The sequence below is a fragment of the Leptodactylus fuscus genome, chromosome 1 (assembly GCF_031893055.1).
Source record: "Leptodactylus fuscus isolate aLepFus1 chromosome 1, aLepFus1.hap2, whole genome shotgun sequence".
NCBI classification, from domain to species: Eukaryota; Metazoa; Chordata; class Amphibia; order Anura; family Leptodactylidae; genus Leptodactylus; species Leptodactylus fuscus.
Window position 1 is genome coordinate 4,703,352 of NC_134265.1, and position 19,053 is coordinate 4,722,404.

General features: G+C 45.5%; 1 protein-coding gene across 1 annotated transcript in view; it reads left to right on the plus strand.

Moving 5' to 3' along the window:
* LOC142192512 (uncharacterized) overlaps window positions 1–19,053 on the plus strand; it is a 207,719-nt gene that overhangs the window by 8,642 nt on the left and 180,024 nt on the right. Inside the window, exons 5-7 of the mRNA XM_075262424.1 lie at window positions 12,324–12,469; window positions 12,600–12,779; window positions 12,858–12,981. Coding sequence (XP_075118525.1) covers window positions 12,324–12,469; window positions 12,600–12,779; window positions 12,858–12,981 — 450 coding nt within the window. The remainder of the gene's footprint in view (window positions 1–12,323; window positions 12,470–12,599; window positions 12,780–12,857; window positions 12,982–19,053) is intronic.

Genomic DNA, 19,053 nt, shown 5'->3' on the forward strand with positions numbered 1-19,053 from the left:
ACGGCTCCGCTACATAAACATCACACACAGACGGCTCTGCTACATACATGTCACAAACAGACGGCTCCCCTACATACACGTCACACACAGACGACTCCGTTACATACACCACACAGACGGCTCCACTACATACATGTCACACACAGACGGCTCCACTACATACACCACACAGACGGCTCCACTACATACACGTCACACACAGATGGCTGCACTACATACACGTCACACACAGACGACTCCGCTACATACACCACACAGACGGCTCCACTACATACACGTCACACACAGACGGCTCCGCTACATACACATCACACACAGACGGCTCCACTACATACACATCACACACAGACGGCTCCGCTACATACACATCACACACAGACATCCCTGCTACATACACCACACAGATGGCTCCACTACATACAGGTCACACACAGACAGCTCCGCTACATACACGTCACACACAGACAGCCCTGCCACATACACATCACACACAGACGGCTCCACTACATACACGTCACACCCAGACAGCTCTGCTACATACACCACACAGACGGCTCCACTACATACACGTCACACACACATGGCTCCGCTACATACACCACACAGACAGCTCCATTACATACACGTCACACACAGACAGCTCCGCTACATACACATCACACACAGACGGCTCCACTACATACACGTCACACACAGATGGCTCCACTACATACAGGTCATACACAGACAGCTCCGCTACATACACGTCACGCACAGACAGCCCTGCCACATACACATCACACACAGACGGCTCCACTACATACACGTCACACACAGACAGCTCTGCTACATACACCACACAGACGGCTCCGCTACATACACGTCACAGACAGACAGCTCCGCTATATACACGTCACACACAGACAGCCCTGCTACATACACCACACAGACGGCTCCACTACATATACATCACACACAGACGGCTCCACTACATACACGTCACACACAGACAGCTCCGCTACATACACGTCACACACAGACAGCTCTGCTACATACACGTCACACACAGACAGCTCCGCTACATACACGTCACACACAGACGGCTCCGCTACATACACGTCACACACAGACAGCTCCGCTACATACACGTCACGCACAGACAGCCCTTCTACATACACTACACAGACGGCTCCACTACATGCACGTCACACACAGATGGCTCCAGTACATACATGTCACACACAGACAGCTCTGCTACATACACCACATAGACGGTTCCACTACATACACGTCACACACAGACGGCTCCACTACATACATGTCACACACAGACGACTCCACTACTTACACAAAAGAAGAAGGAAGAGAGGCACCGAGCCGATCCTAGTGTATTAACTTTGATAATACGGAGATATATTATAGAAAGGTGACTGCTCACCTGGTGTGGTTGTGTTTGTCACAACAACCACTGAACATCAATTGTGTGTAGAGTGCAGCTGCAGGTCACCGTCACCAGGATGTCAAATCATGGAAGAAAAGGACCAGCCTCCAAAGGAAAAGCCAAAGACCAGCGCTCGCCCATATACAATAAAAGACTTTATTAAACATGATGCGTTCCGGGCCAGGATGCCATTTCTCAAGTGCAGATGAATCTTAAAACAACCACATACATTTACTTCATTAACACAAAACTCAAGGTACATACAAATATTCCAAATTAAAACATGAAGAAACTCTTTCATAGTTATTCTATTTCATTGTAAATTGATAATTATAGTCACTGAAGTAAAATGGGGGATACAAAAGGTCCATTCAGTTCCAAAGAAACTAGTAAAGTCATATGTCCAATCCACCCACTATACCGGTTAGCTTTAGAACACTCAATGGGATTTGCATGGCAGCACAACCAGGCAGGAAAGAGATTTATAAACCAAAAAAAAAACTGACCAATAGCATAAGAGCATAGCATTTTGCTGATATAAAGCCTTTTGCTGATATGAAACACTTACCTAGCTGCGGTGTATAAATAGGGCCCATATGCTAATTCAAAAGGCCGGAATCGACGTCAGGCGCCAAAAAGCTGCCTGCACGCCGCTCCGGACCTCGTGGCCGCAGCGTCCGGATGGTGAGAGTGCGTATGCGTGGAACAAACTGTACAGGCATTCGCACTAAGGGATCGCGGCTTGCCGGCGGCTGTCACAGTTTTAAATACAGCTAGGCGCCGCGAGTACGCGGAGAGTAAGGACGATGTGTCTGCAAGGCTCTAGTTAAAGGTGCAGGCACAAGGAATGATAAGGACCAACATATTGCGTGGCAACTAGAGTGGGTCAACCACTATATACAGATCTTATAATGAAAGAACCCCCATTTGATAAGGAGTGCACAATAGTTTAACCAAATAGATGAACAAGTATATAAATACATAAATATAAATTAATAGTTAAATAAATAAACACATTTGTAAAACATATATATCAAAAGTTTGTGAGTTTGTGTGTTTGTGTTTGGATGTTTGTTCCTCAATCACGCAAAACCCGCTCCACCAATTTGGCTGAAAGTTTCCACAAACATAGTTAATACACCCGATTGCGCAATAGGCTACTTTTCGTCACAATAGCGCACATACGTTTGTGCCAGGACCCCCACAAAACCCAAACTCACACCACCATCTCTGCAATCTCACACAGTTCGGACCATAGCAAGCCACAAAATTCCTATTGCCCTCTACAGCCTCGCCCCTAACCCCACACAATCATATATACATAGACTTTACCACTTTGCCCCTCACCTTAATGATACTCCAGGAGGCTCTCTTTAACGCTCTGGAGCAGCCATGTTTGCCGACCCCCACCGCTCTGACAATCCGCGACACCGCCCACCCATGTCAATACCACTAGGCGGTCTAATAAATGCAAAAACCAAAACAAAAAAAAGGAAAAAAAAAAATACAAAATAAAAAGTATTACAAATTCAAATCCCCCCCCTTTCCCTAGAACACATATAAAAGTAGTTAAATACTGTGACACACATACATGTTAGGTATCCCTGTGTCCGAAATCGCCCGCTCTACAAAGCTAGACAAATATTTTGCCTGGACGCTTAACGCCATAGCCGCAAACATACTGAAAAGTCCAAAACCGCTGTTTTTTCACTATTTTCATTATCATACAAATATCAATCAAAAGTGATCAAACCAATAGCATTTCCCGAAAATGCAACAACTAAAAACTACACCCGGACCGGCAAAAAAAGACATCCCCCGACACAGACAAATAAAAAAGTGACTGCTGTCAGAATATGGCAACTAACAAAAAAATGTCAGCACACTACTGGCAGAAAATAACAAAGCATACAATGTCGTATATTGAGGTCTATTAACTTCAAATCCCTCTGTCCCAAAGACACTATGTACAGTTTATACCAACACCGTATATATACCAGCTGAAATACAAATTAACTGCAACACAAAAGTCTCACGTATTCTCAGAATTACAGCAAAAACAAGATACAAAGTTACATTTCATATCCCATACCTTATACACAGTACGAAAACCTGTATTTACCCACTTCTACAATCACCGCAGACGAAGTCGCGGGTACCAGCTAATATATATATATATCAATGCACACTTCCTGGGTTACATGTATCATGAACTACATAGGTTACATAATAATAATAATTCATCATAATTGTGAGATAGGAAAACAATCTTAAATATGAAAAATACATAAAAGTTCATTTGAATAATTATAATGATTCATTATAACAGTTAATTAGAGGGGCAACTAAATACAGGACATTATTACTACTGGATGACCTAAAGAATTTGAGGGGTCACTGAGTAATATCTTCTAGAGCCTCATTTAGACCTTTAGGGGACAATCAGATGTATAAATCCAGTAGATTTCCCTACGCCTTAGGGCTCCAAATCTATCGGGATTTAATGGGGAAATAAAATCAATTGGGGTGATGCGAAAACCCGAAAAGTCACTGTTATGTTTCTTTGCGGCATGTCTGGAGACACTGTGTTTAAAGGGATTCTACCACTAAAACACATTCTTTTCTAGTTAACACGTCAGAATAGCCTTTAAAAAGGCTATTCGTCTCTTACCTTTGGAAGTGCTCTCCGCCGCGCCGTTCGTTCAAAATACCGGTTTGTACCGGTATGCTAATTAGTTCTCTTGCAGTGATGGGGGCGTCCCCATCACAGGAGCAGCGATGGGGGCGTCCCCATTGCAGCTCGAAAACCTACCGCAGCGCCGCCTCTCTGGTCTTCTGTATCCTCCCCTTGCTTCTTCAGCGTCTCTGTCGGACGCCTGCGCAGTACGCTCTGTTCGGCGAAGATTGCCGAACGTACTGCGCATGCGCGAAATTGCAGCGCTCGCACTATGGCTGGGACCGCAATTTCGCGCATGCGCAGTACGTTCGGCAATCTTCGCCGAACAGAGCGTACTGCGCAGGCGTCCGACAGAGACGCTGAAGAAGCAAGGGGAGGATACAGAAGACCATAGAGGCGGTGCTGCGGTCGGTTTTCGAGCTGCAATGAGGACGCCCCCATCGCTGCTCCTGCGATGGGGACGCCCCCATCGCTGCGAGAGAACTAATTAGCATACCGGTACAAACCAGTATTTTGAACGAATGGCGCGGCAGAGAGCACTTCTACAGGTAAGAGACGAATAGCCTTTTTAAAGGCTATTCTGACGTGTTAACTAGAAAAAAATGTGTTTTAGTGGTAGAATCCCTTTAAGGTAACTGTTCACCACATTAGATCTGTGCTTATTCAATCTGATACGTAAAGGCATTGTGGTCCTGCCCACATACTGAAGACCACATGGACATTCCAGTAAGTAAATCACATATGATGAAGAGCAATCCAGATGAGTAGTAATGGAAAATGTTTCCTTGGTGACATTACTTGTGACTTTATGAATATCATTTGAGATGCAGGAACAGCACTTACATCTTTTTTTTTATGACAACGGAAGCTGCCCCTTTTTTTTGTTGTTTGATGGTAGTGGAAGTTGGATGATTAGTATGTCTCAGCCTACTGGGCGCAACCAGACTTTTCAGAGTTCTTGCTCTCCTGAATGTGAAACCCGGATTCTTAGGCAAAATATCCCTCAAATGAGGGTCGTTCAGTAGTATGTTCCAGTGTCTCCTGAAAACTCCCCGTATGGATTGGTGTGCCCTGTTATAAGTGATCAAGAGATTACACTTATATTCAAAATCGGTATCCCAGGGGCGAGGTAATAAACAAGCTTGTTGTGATAACGAAGCCGCTTTCTGTTTTGCCGCCGCCACAATGGCTTTTGGGTATGGTTTATCATGAAACCTTTGTGCCAATAACTGACTTTGTTGTTCATAGTCCCTGGCATGTGTACAGTTGCGCCTGATCCTTTTAACCCCTTAGCGACCCTTGACGTAACTGTACGTCATGGGTCGCATGGGGATGTATAGAGCGAGCTCACACGCTGAGCTCGCTCCATACAGGGCAGATGCCGGCTGTATAATACAGCCAGGACCTGCCAATAACAGCAGCGGTCGGTGCCCGAGCCGATCGCTGCTGTTAACCCTTTACACACTGCGGTCAAACGTGACCGCAGTGTGTAAACGGCGCCGGCGGCATGGGCGCCGCCATGTTTTGCCGATCGCCGCCCTCCTGAACGTCACATGAGGGCGGTGATCGGTTGCTATGACAGCCGGAAGCCTATTGAAGGCTTCCAGGCTTGTCCCTGCACTAGTTCTATTAGACGATGCCAGAGGCCGCCTCTAATAGAAGTGCTGCGATTTTCCTATTCACTGCAATACTGTAGTATTGTATGAGCGATCAGACTCCCTAGGTTTCAAGGTACCTAAGGGGTCTGATCATAAATGTAACAGAAGAAAAAAAAAAGTTTTTAAAAGTATTAAAAAAATTAAAAAAATATAAAAGTTCAAATCACCCCCCTTTCCCTAGATTAGCTATAAAAGTAATTAAAGAACATTAAACATAAACATATTAGGTATCCCCGCGCTCCAAAATGCCTGAACTATTAGAATATTAAAACATTTATCCCGTACTGCAAACAACATAGCGGCAAAAAAAATAAAAACAGCCAAAAAGCGTTTTTTTCAACACTTTGCCTCCTATAAAAAATTGAATAAAAAGTGATCAAACCATCGGATCTTTCCCCAAATGGTATCAATAGAAACGTCATCTTGTCCCGCATAAAAAGACACCACAACCAGCTCCATACATGGAAATATGAAAAAGTTACAGGTGTTAGAACATGATGACACAAATTTTTTTTTCTATTTTGCAAAGTTTATCATTTTTTTTAAAAAGTATCAAAAAATTTCAAATACTATATAAATTTGGTATCACCGCATTCGTACTGACACGTAGAACACAGGTAACATGTCATTTGTACCAAACAGTGAATGCTGTAAAAATTAAACCCATAAGAAAATGGCGCAAATGCATTTTTTCTCCAATTGCGCCTCATTCTGAATTTTTTTCAGTACCCTGATGAATTCTTCATACTCCTCCACTGGGCCATCCCAAATAAACAAGAGATCGTCTATATATCTCCTATAATAGACGATACGGGAGGCCCACGGGTTTGAGCCATAGATAAAGGATTTCTCAAACTGGCCCATATATAAATTCGCGTAGCTGGGCGCAAATTTTGAACCCATGGCGGTTCCGCATTTCTGGAGATAAATCCTGCCCTGAAATTCGAAGGAGTTATGTTCAAGAATAAATTGAATGGCATTAACAATAAAATCTTGTTGTGTTTGAGGCAGGTTGGAGTCCTCCATAAGACTAGTTTCAATAGCCTCCAATCCCTTGGCGTGCGGTATGTTGGTGTACAGTGCTGTTACGTCAAGCGTAGCCCACAGATAAGTATTTTTCCAAGGTCTCCCTACCAAGTCGGATATCAGATGAGTGGAATCTTTTAGATGTGAAGGCAGCCGGATGACTAAGGGTTGAAGTTGTGTGTCCACGTATTGCGATAAATTCCTTGTAAGCGACTTGATCCCCGAAATGATTGGTCGACCAGGGGGCTCAACTAAGCTTTTATGGATCTTGGGGATGTGATAGAATAAAGAGAGTGCTGGATTGGGAATAGTGAGAAATACACCACAGAGACGGCTCCACTACATACACGTCACACACAGATGGCTCCGCTACATACACGTCACACACAGACGGCTCCGCTACATACATGTCACACACAGACAGCTCCGCTACATACACGTCACACACAGACAGCCCTGCTACATACACCACACAGACGGCTCCACTACATACACGTCACACACAGACAGCTCTGCTACATACACGTCACACACAGACAGCTCTGCTACATACACGTCACACACAGACAGCTCCGCTACATACACGTCACACACAGACGGCTCCGCTACATACACATCACACACAGACAGCTCCGCTACATACACCACACAGACAGCTCCACTACATAAACGTCACACACAGACGGCTCCACTACATAGACGTCACACACAGACGGCTCCACTACATACACGTCACACACAGATGGCTCCGCTACATACATGTCACACACAGACGGCTCCGCTACATACACGTCACACACAGACGGCTCTGCTACATACACGTCACACACAGACAGCTCTGCTACATACACGTCATACACAGACAGCTCCGCTACATACACGTCACACACAGACTGCTCCGCTACATACACATCACACACAGACAGCTCCGCTACATACACCACACAGACAGCTCCACTACATAAACGTCACACACAGACGGCTCCACTACATAGACGTCACACACAGACGGCTCCACTACATACACGTCACACACAGATGGCTCCGCTACATACATGTCACACACAGACGGCTCCGCTACATACACGTCACACACAGACAGCTCTGCTACATACACGTCACACACAGACAGCCCTGCTACATACACCACACATACGGCTTCACTACATACAAGTCACAAACAGACAAATCCACTACATACACGTCACAGACAGCTCCACTATATACAAATCACACACAGACGTCTCCGCTAAATACACGTCACACACAGCTCTGCTACATACATGTCACACACATACGGTTCCATTACATACACATCACACACAGACTGCTCCACTACATACACGTCACACAAAGACAGCTCCACTACATACACCACACAGACGGATCCACTATATACACGTCACACACAGACGGCTCTGCTACATACATGTCACAAACAGACGGCTCCCCTACATACACGTCACACACAGACGACTCCGTTACATACACCACACAGACGGCTCCACTACATACATGTCACACACAGACAGCTCCGCTACATACACCACACAGACGGCTCCACTACATACACGTCACACACAGATGGCTCCGCTACATACACCACACAGACGGCTCCACTACATACACGTCACACACAGATGGCTCCACTACATACATGTCACACACAGACGGCTCCGCTACATACACGTCACACACAGACAGCTCTGCTACATACACGTCACACACAGACAGCTCTGCTACATACACGTCACACACAGACGGCTCCACTACATACACGTCACACACAGATGGCTCCACTACATACATGTCACACACAGACGGCTCCGCTACATACACGTCACACACAGACAGCTCTGCTACATACACGTCACACACAGACAGCTCTGCTACATACACGTCACACACAGACGGCTCCACTACATACACGTCACACACAGATGGCTCCACTACATACATGTCACACACAGACGGCTCCGCTACATACACGTCACACACAGACAGCTCTGCTACATACACGTCACACACAGACAGCTCTGCTACATACACGTCACACACAGACGGCTCCACTACATACACGTCACACACAGACGGCTCCACTACATACACGTCACACACAGATGGCTCCACTACATACACGTCACACACAGACGGCTCCGCTACATACACGTCACACACAGACAGCTCTGCTACATACACGTCACACACAGACGGCTCCGCTACATACACGTCACACACAGACAGCTCTGCTACATACACGTCACACACAGACAGCTCTGCTACATACACGTCACACACAGACGGCTCCACTACATACACGTCACACACAGACGGCTCCACTACATACATGTCACACACAGACGGCTCCGCTACATACACGTCACACACAGACAGCTCCGCTACATACACGTCACACACAGACGGCTCCACTACATACACGTCACACACAGACAGCTCCGCTACATACACGTCACACACAGACGGCTCCACTACATACATGTCACACACAGACAGCTCCGCTACATACACGTCACACACAGACGGCTCCACTACATACACGTCACACACAGACGGCTCCACTACATACACGTCACACACAGACGGCTCCACTACATACACGTCACACACAGATGGCTCCACTACATACACGTCACACACAGACGGCTCCGCTACATACACGTCACACACAGACAGCTCTGCTACATACACGTCACACACAGACAGCTCTGCTACATACACGTCACACACAGACGGCTCCACTACATACACGTCACACACAGACGGCTCCACTACATACATGTCACACACAGACGGCTCCGCTACATACACGTCACACACAGACAGCTCCGCTACATACACGTCACACACAGACGGCTCCACTACATACACGTCACACACAGACAGCTCCGCTACATACACGTCACACACAGACGGCTCCACTACATACACGTCACACACAGACGGCTCCACTACATACACGTCACACACAGACGGCTCCACTACATACATGTCACACACAGACAGCTCCGCTACATACACGTCACACACAGACGGCTCCACTACATACACGTCACACACAGACAGCCCTGCTACATACACCACACATACGGCTTCACTACATACAAGTCACAAACAGACAAATCCACTACATACACGTCACAGACAGCTCCACTATATACAAATCACACACAGACGTCTCCGCTAAATACACGTCACACACAGCTCTGCTACATACATGTCACACACATACGGTTCCATTACATACACATCACACACAGACCGCTCCACTACATACACGTCACACACAGACCGCTCCACTACATACACGTCACACACAGACCGCTCCACTACATACACGTCACACAAAGACAGCTCCACTACATACACCACACAGACGGCTCCACTACATACACGTCACACACAGACAGCTCTGCTACATACACTTCACACACAGACGGCTCCGCTACATACACCACACAGATGGCTCCGCTACATACACGTCACACACAGATGGCTCCGTTACATACACGTCACACACAGACGGCTCCGCTACATACACCACAGAGATGGCTCCGCTACATACACCACACAGATGGCTCCACTACATACACGTCACACACAGACGGCTCCACTACATACACGTCACACACAGACGGCTCCACTACATACACGTCACACACAGACGGCTCCACTACATACACGTCATACATAGACGGCTCCGCTACATACATGTCACACACATAGACGGCGCGGCTACATACACGTCACACACAGATGGCTCCGCTACATACACGTCACACACAGATGGCTCCGCTACATACACGTCACACACAGATGGCTCCGCTACATACACGTCACACACAGATGGCTCCGCTACATACACGTCACACACAGATGGCTCCGCTACATACACGTCACACACAGATGGCTCCACTACATACACGTCATACATAGACGGCTCCGCTACATACACGTCACACACAGGGGGCTCCGCTACATACATATCACATACAGACGGTTCCACTACATACACATCACACACAGACAGCTTCACTACATACACGTCACACACAGCTCTGCTACATACATGTCACACACATACGGTTCCACTACATACACGTCACACACAGACCGCTCCACTAAATCCTGGTCCGGATACAGAACTTCTTATAACACCTAATCATGTGACTCACTGACCCCTCCCACACATGCCAATGATCACAAGACTATGACATCATCACAGGTCCTTTAGTCCACAAGGATTTCAAATCTTTCAAGCAGATGAAGATATCAGCAGGAACTGATCATGGGACTCGCTGACTCCTCCTACACATGAGACATTATCAGAGGTCCTGTTACCACGGTTGCAGTACAGGAGGAGGTATATATATATATATATGTATATATATATGTATGTATATATGTATATATATGTATATGTATATACACTGCTATATATACACACACACACATATGGTCGCAGTCTTGGCAAGATTATACAGACCGGTGAGGGGAACATTTCCTGGCGCCATCTTCAGGCAGAGATACCAGGGGATCAGAGCGAGGGGCGACTATCTGGTCAGTTATATCTTATTCATGTCTTAAGGATACAATTATACTCACTGGGAATCTGATTAACCCCTTACGGGCCTGTTCACACAGCATCAGATTCTGCTTTGTATTTAGTCGGAGGCAGAGCTCAGACCAGGGCGGTGAATAAATGAACGTGTGATGCAGTGGATAAATAGAAAAGGTGCCTATATATCCGCTCTGACTGCAGGGGGCGCTAATGGAAGACAATTCTAGTAAGTGTTATCCATAATACAAAAAGATTAACCGCGAAGGCAACGGCGCCTGTCAGAAGAGCAAAGTCATTACGTTGTGATGTCGGTGGGAGTGAAAGGCGCTAAAGATGGCCGTACACGACCAGGATGATTGAAAATCTCCATGTACGTTTAGCGGACATTCTACGTTCATGTCTGCGCCGGACTCCATTACAATGTCCACCAGAAAATTAGCAGAGGACGTTAGACCCCATTATAGTCAGGGGGCCCCTCCAGCTACATGTGTTGCTGCTTTTAACAGTCACTGCTCTATTGTTCTGGTCCTCTGTCACCAGTTCTTTGGTATCGGTCTCTTCACGTGGTCCTACGGCCTTACTCTCGTCACTGGTCGACCCTTACATTTTACCTGACGTTCTCTCTCCTGGTTGGAATAATTTCTTCTCTAACACAAGTAAATTGTATCCAACTCTAGATCAGTTCTGACTGAGGCCATTGTATGTAAGGTTGTTCTTACTGTTAGTAAATCCCCCCCATTGACTATAATGATGTGTCAGGTCTCCTTGTGATATATGATAGTCATATGTCATATATACTGGGGTGTGATTATCCGCAGTCGTCATGTAAAGGTGCCACATATGAATTTAACATATGTTTAATCCATACAAAGATAGACAATACATCATCTACACTGTAATATCTGCCGAGATGTCTCCAGTAATTGTATTATGTCTACATTGTCTCATCTTCTCTCCATTCAGGTTCCTACAATATAGAATCCTCTCAGTATCTTCTATATAAGAGAATATTCCTGATTGATCCATCAAGGATGGAAAGAGACAGGAACAAGATGGCGGAAAGTCTATTAAATCTCACCCTAGAGCTCATCTACCAGCTTACTGGAGAGGTGAGAGGTTCTGATGATGTCATCATGACATCATTCTTATCTATAGTAATAACAGATGATATGACTGGAGAGGTGATGGACTCTGGACATGTATATAGTGAGATTTATTAATGTGTCTCCCCATAACCAGGATTACACAGTAGTGAAGAAGACCTCTAGTGGGCGCTGTCAGGCTCCTGTGTATGATGGATATGGAGGAACCCTGAGCCCAATCCCGGGGCCTCCACCTCACCCCCTGATACAAGAGGAGATCAATGGACAGAAGATCCTAGAACTCACCCACAAGATGCTGGAGCTGCTGACTGGAGAGGTGACAGTGCTGGGAATGCTGGGACATTATACAGTAACTGGAGGGGTCGGGGTGATGACTGTATCATTGTGTTGTCAGGCTCCTATAAGGTGTCAGGATGTCGCTGTCTATTTCTCCATGGAGGAGTGGGAGTATTTAGAAGGACACAAGGATCTGTACAAGGAGGTGATGATGGAGGACCAGCAGCCCCTCACATCAGCAGGTAATAGACATGACTATATACACATGGACTTCCATTATTTGTATGTACAGAATGAATTCAGTCCCTGTCTGTGTTTCCTACAGGTAGATCCAGTAAGAGGACAACACCGGAGAGATGTCCCAGTCCTCTTCTTCCACAGGATGATGATCAGGTAGATGGAGATATTCCCTATGATGTGTAGACGGGCTGTGAAGTCCTTGTGGTCAGTCTTGTTGTATCCAGCAGTATTATATGGTTATATACATGGGCGGTGTCATTGAGCCGCCATCTAATATGTTTATCCGGCTTCTCACAGACCTGCAGCTACTGTCAGGACATCTTTCATCTTCATGCGGATTAATGATCTAGAACATTCTCTGTGACTTCCCCATTTTTCCGGTGACTTTTACATTATTTGTTTCACAGATTTTCCACCAGAACAAAGATCTGTATGATATAAATGCAATAACTATAACAATAAAGGAAGAGCCCTATGTGAGTGGTGAGGAGGAGTGTGAGGAGGACATTCCTACAGGTGAGTAGTCACCACTATATAAACCTGAAATTTCTTTTATATAAATATGAATTTCTTCAGATTCCATAGTGCAGGCAGAAGTGTCAGAAACGGAGACATGGGCCTGAATATCCGTTCTGAAAGAAGTTTCAGAACAAAGAATATTCAGACATTGGCAAAGCATCGAATAAGATACTAGACAAAGACCAGGATAGATAAGTATCGTTGTACATAGAACTCAAGTCAACCAACTCCAGATTATGAGTGAGTAACCGAGGAAGCCCCAAAATAACTTCAGGTAAAATTTCAAGAACATGGAAGAAAATAAACGATTTTCAAAATCCTTGCTCGGAAAGTAAACTGGACCCAGAGACAGAGAAGTGTCATCAACTGCGATCACATTGACTGAAGCCATATGACTAATGTCAGCTATAACCACATGGTCAAACTTATCATATGAGAGGCCTGTCAAAAAAGAGGAAAAGTTCAGAGGCAATGGTGCCCAAATATAAGCCTCAGTCTTGTGGACCCCTCTGCAAGAGGAAAATGATGAGACCTGCATGCTGCTCCAATTGAGGTGTCCGACAGAAATCCAATGAGCAATTTTCACTGAAATTACTAATAGGTTACCAATCTCCAAAAACTCACTAGGGCAGATTTATCTCTGGTTCAGTTGATGCAGTGGTTGTGATAATATCTTGGAGCTACGGCCTTATGATGTTGAACCCATTCCGTTACGTTATGAACCCACCCAGTGGCGTAACTACCGTGGTAGCAGCAGTAGCAGCTGCCACAGGGCCCGGGACATTAGGGGCCCGGTGGCAGCCGCTACCGCTGCATTTTTTTTTTTTTTTTAATAGGCCTTTACCGGCTGGAGTTACTCCAGCCGCTAACGGGCCCTATATACTTACCGATCCTGGCAGGGGCCGGGATCGGTAAGTGACACTGCGGGCCCCACAAGCACTATTATACTCGGGGGTCTTTTCGGACCCCCGAGTATAATGATCGGAAGTGCAGGAGAGGTAACTGAACATAAAAAACTGTGTTACTTACCTCTCCAGGCTCCACGCAGGCTTCGGCCTACTTGTGTGACGTCTCAGACGTCACATGATCGGGGCCTGCGTCCTTATGCGTTGCGACACAGGCTCCCGGTCACATGACGTCCCTGACGTCATTGAAGATGGCCGCCAGCAGGGAGTCAGGAGACAGGTAAGTTACAGTGTTTTTTTTTTTTTTATGTTGTTCTTTCCCCGGGTCTCCGATTATTATACTCTGGGGTCTGAAAAGACCCCAGAGTATAATAATTGTTAATGGGTGTCCACAACGGGGCATAATAGTGGGTGCAGGGGCCACAATGGGGGATAATACTGTGTGCAGGGCCACTATGGGGGATAATACTGTGTGCAGGGCCACTATGGGGGATAATACTGTGTGCAGGGGCCACTATGGGACATAATACTGTGTGCAGGGGCCACTATGGGGGATAATACTGTGTGCAGGGGCCACTATGGGACATAATACTGTGTGCAGGGGCCACTATGGGACATAATACTGTGTGCCGGGGTCACTATGGGACATAATACTGTGTGCAGGGGCCACTATGGGGGATAATACTGTGTGCAGGGGCCACTATGGTGCATAATAGTGTGTGCAGGGGCCACTATGGGGTATAATAGTGTGTTTAGGGGCCGCTATGGGGTATAATAATGTGTGCAGGGGCCGCTATGGGGTATAATAATGTGTGCAGGGGCCACTATGGGGTATAATAATGTGTGCAGGGGCCACTATGGGAGATAATACTGTGTGCAGGGGTCACTATGGGACATAATACTGTGTGCAGGGTACACTATGGGGGATAATACTGTGTGCAGGGGCCACTATGGGGTATAATAATGTGTGCAGGGGCCACTATGGGGTATAATAATGTGTGCAGGACCACTATGGGGGATAATACTGTGTGCAGGGGCCACTATGGGACATAATACTGTGTGCAGGGGCCACTATGGGACATAATACTGTGTGCAGGGGCCACTATGGGACATAATACTGTGTGCAGGGCCACTATGGGGGATAATACTGTGTGCAGGGGTCACTATGGGACATAATACTGTGTGCAGGGCCACTATGGGGGATAATACTGTATGCACTGTACCCACCAAAGTGTGCATTTGATCCACAAGGTTCTGCAACTGCTCCCTGTTGGAAAAGATCTTTCTAGGCCAGCGTTTCTGGAAGGGATTACTGCTTAAATTGTGGAATTGATATTTATTCAGTTCTCCAGTTTGCAGCCGGTAACCAATAGGATAAAAACAACGTAGGCAAATGAAGCTATGTCTAATCCTACACCGTTCTGGTTAGAAGAGTCTAAGGTTCCCCAATGTTTTCACCACAACCCGCCACAAGGTAGGACGAACTTGGCTGCTTGTCACCCAGGTTTCGTCTACGGAACATTGAGTCAGGAAATAGGTGCTACTGTAGGCGAAGGACTAGGAAATCAGCAGTTAAACAAGATGTAGCACTGGAAGTGAGTTCAGAGAGCCTAGATAGAAGAGGAAATCACAGGCAAGAAACAGTGTCAGTGTCAGGTTTTTTTGTTTTGTTTTGTTTTTTTGCAATTCAAAGTCTATTGATTTTCAAAAAGATGTATAAAAAAACTGAAATGTACTGGAGACATACAACACAGGGACAATGAGGGCTGCGGGAAGATGAAGAAGGAAGGTGGGGAAGGGGACTAGGAAGAGGGCGAGGCGAAAAAAGAAGAGGAGAGAAAAATTGGGGAATGTAGGGTTCAAATAAATGAATGTGGTCTTTGATGGGAGCACAATCATCCGCATGAACCGGGCATCCCGGTAATGGGGACAACCATCCAAGGCGCACTACATAGCAGAGGCTTGCCATGGGGGGAATAGAAAACAGGTGACGCTGGCTTCACACCAGCGTTCGGCAGTCCGTTCTCAGATTTCCGTCTTCTGCATGCAGAAGACGGAAACCTGTCATGCCGAGTCCGGCCGTGAGCACCGGTGAGCGTTTTATGCTCTCCGCATCAAAACCGTTTTTTTAAACCGGACACAGAGTACTGCATGTCCGACTCTGTGTCCGTTTACAAAAAAAAAAAAAAAAAAAAACGGTTTCGCCGCGGAGAGCATAAAACGCTCACGGGTGCTCACGGCCTGACACCTTTCAAACCCATTCAAATGCATGAGTTTGAAAGAGTCCTGCAGCTTTCCGTCTCCTGCTCTGTTTTGTGCAGGAAACGGATACCTGCAAAACGGACTCCCAGGCGCAGATGTGAACGAGCCCTGACAGATTTACAACCAGAGGGATCATGACACATTATCCTGATCCCGCAGAGGAGCTACAGAACCAAGAAGCAACCGGTACTCTCCAGATCGTTGGAACTTCAACCAATACAACCACGTTTTATTGAATGCTTTGGTTGTGTAGTACAGGAAAGTTCTGAGGTTCTCCAGGTGCATCAGTTCATTAACCTTGGGACTCCAGAGAGAGAAGAAGAGGATCAGAATTGTGGAATGCAGGCGTGGGCCTCGAGAACCAGAAAACATAGCAAGGACCATTTGTATGCATGCACCAACGACTCAAAATAATGTAGGAGGAATGAGGGGAATCACATGATGGCCAGTGTTAATAACCTGGGAATTGATTCTCTTAACTCCATCCCAGAGCAAGGAAAGGGCAAGGCAGGACCAGAAAACATGCAGCATAGATCTTTCCTCCACTCCAAATCTCCAACATACTGGAGCAACTTGAGGGATCAAGCATACAATTTCATGGGAACTCGGTTCCAACAGGACAAAAGTTTGAAGCTATTTTCTTGCCGTGCAGAATCTCCACCAGCAGTGCTGAACAGAAGGGGCAATGACTACTGGGTGAAGAAGAAAGAGTATTGATGTTCCGATTCCAAACAGTCCCCTTTATGATTCTGCACTGAGCATTTCACTACACAAGAGTCATGACCAGCACACCGCAACATGAACTGATGAAGATGCTGGCCTCACCACAGAAGTAAGAAACTGGAGGAGAACAGCCTGGTGGTCAATCATCATGATCTACTAGTCCATGTCCTGAGGTCCACTGCTAGATTGTCATCTGTTTTACCACCAATGTGTAACATTAAGTTTATATTCAGTGAGTGTATTTATATAGAAATGTTTCAATTATGTCAAATTAGTAAAACCCTTTTCTTCTTGTCAGATAACTGTACCAGGAGCTCAGAGGGACATCTGATATCTACAGATTATAAAGCAGAGGATCATGGTATCACACAAGATGCATATGAAGAGCATGTTATTAGCCCAGATATACCCTCAGCCCTAGATCTGTTATCTGATCCAGTTAAATTAGTCCTGTCCTCTTATTCATCACAAACTGTGACGCAAAATAAAAGATACAGAAGGGGTGAACATCAAAGAGCTCCCACCGGGGCGAAGAGATTCTCTTGTTCAGAATGTGGCAAATGTTTTACTCGGAAATCAAGTCTATATGACCATCAAAAAACTCACACAGGAGAGAAGCCATATTCATGTGCAGAATGTGGGAAGTGTTTTAGTCAGAAACCAAATCTCATAAAACATCAAAGACATCACACGGGGGAGAAGCCATTTTCATGTTCAGAATGTGGGAAATGCTTTAACCAAAAAGCACATCTGGTGAGACATCAGCAAATTCACACGGGAGAGAAGCCATATTCATGTCCAGAATGTGGAAGGTGTTTTTTAAGGAAGGTGAACTTTGTTGAACATTTGTACATTCACACGGGGGAGAAGCCATTTATATGTCCTGTATGTAGAAAGTGCTTTAACCACAAAACATCCCTAATAACACATCGAAGAATTCACACAGGGAAAGCATATTCATGTCCAGAATGTGGGAAGTGTCTAACTCGCAAATCTTATCTTCTAAAACATCAGAGAACTCACACCGAGAAGTAGACATCTGATATGGACTTGGTTTATTAACAAATATTAAAAGAAAAAATACAACAGTTACAGTGACATCATACAAGAGAACGAGAACGCAACATTGGGCAGTAAATGATGGGTAAGAAATAGATACAAGTACCAATAAATGTCCATTCTCCACAAAGCAACTCGACTCCAGATAAATTACCAAAACCATTCTTCAAAGTTATATGATGTATAATATGTAAATGCTTCAACAGTGGTCATGTGTCATGTATAAAATGAGATTTATAATACTATGAAGCATTAGGGTCAGACCCAGGTAAGTGTCAGGTTGGAAAACTCTGAAAGCAAATCTCAAGAAACACTTCATCCAGTTGTAGTTGGTTAGCAAAGATGGACAGATCTCTATAGATTCATTTCAGGATCGAGTGGTTTGGTCCAAAGAGTCATTTCAGGTCGAGAGTTTAAATTGCATTTTAACATAGTGTATGACACTGTCACTGGCTCCTAGGACTATATATATCTATAATACATAGTGTATGACACTGTCAGGGCTCCTAGGACTATATATATCTATAATACATAGTGTATGACACTGTCAGGGCTACTAGGACTATATATATCTATAATGCATAGTGTATGACACTGTCAGGGCTC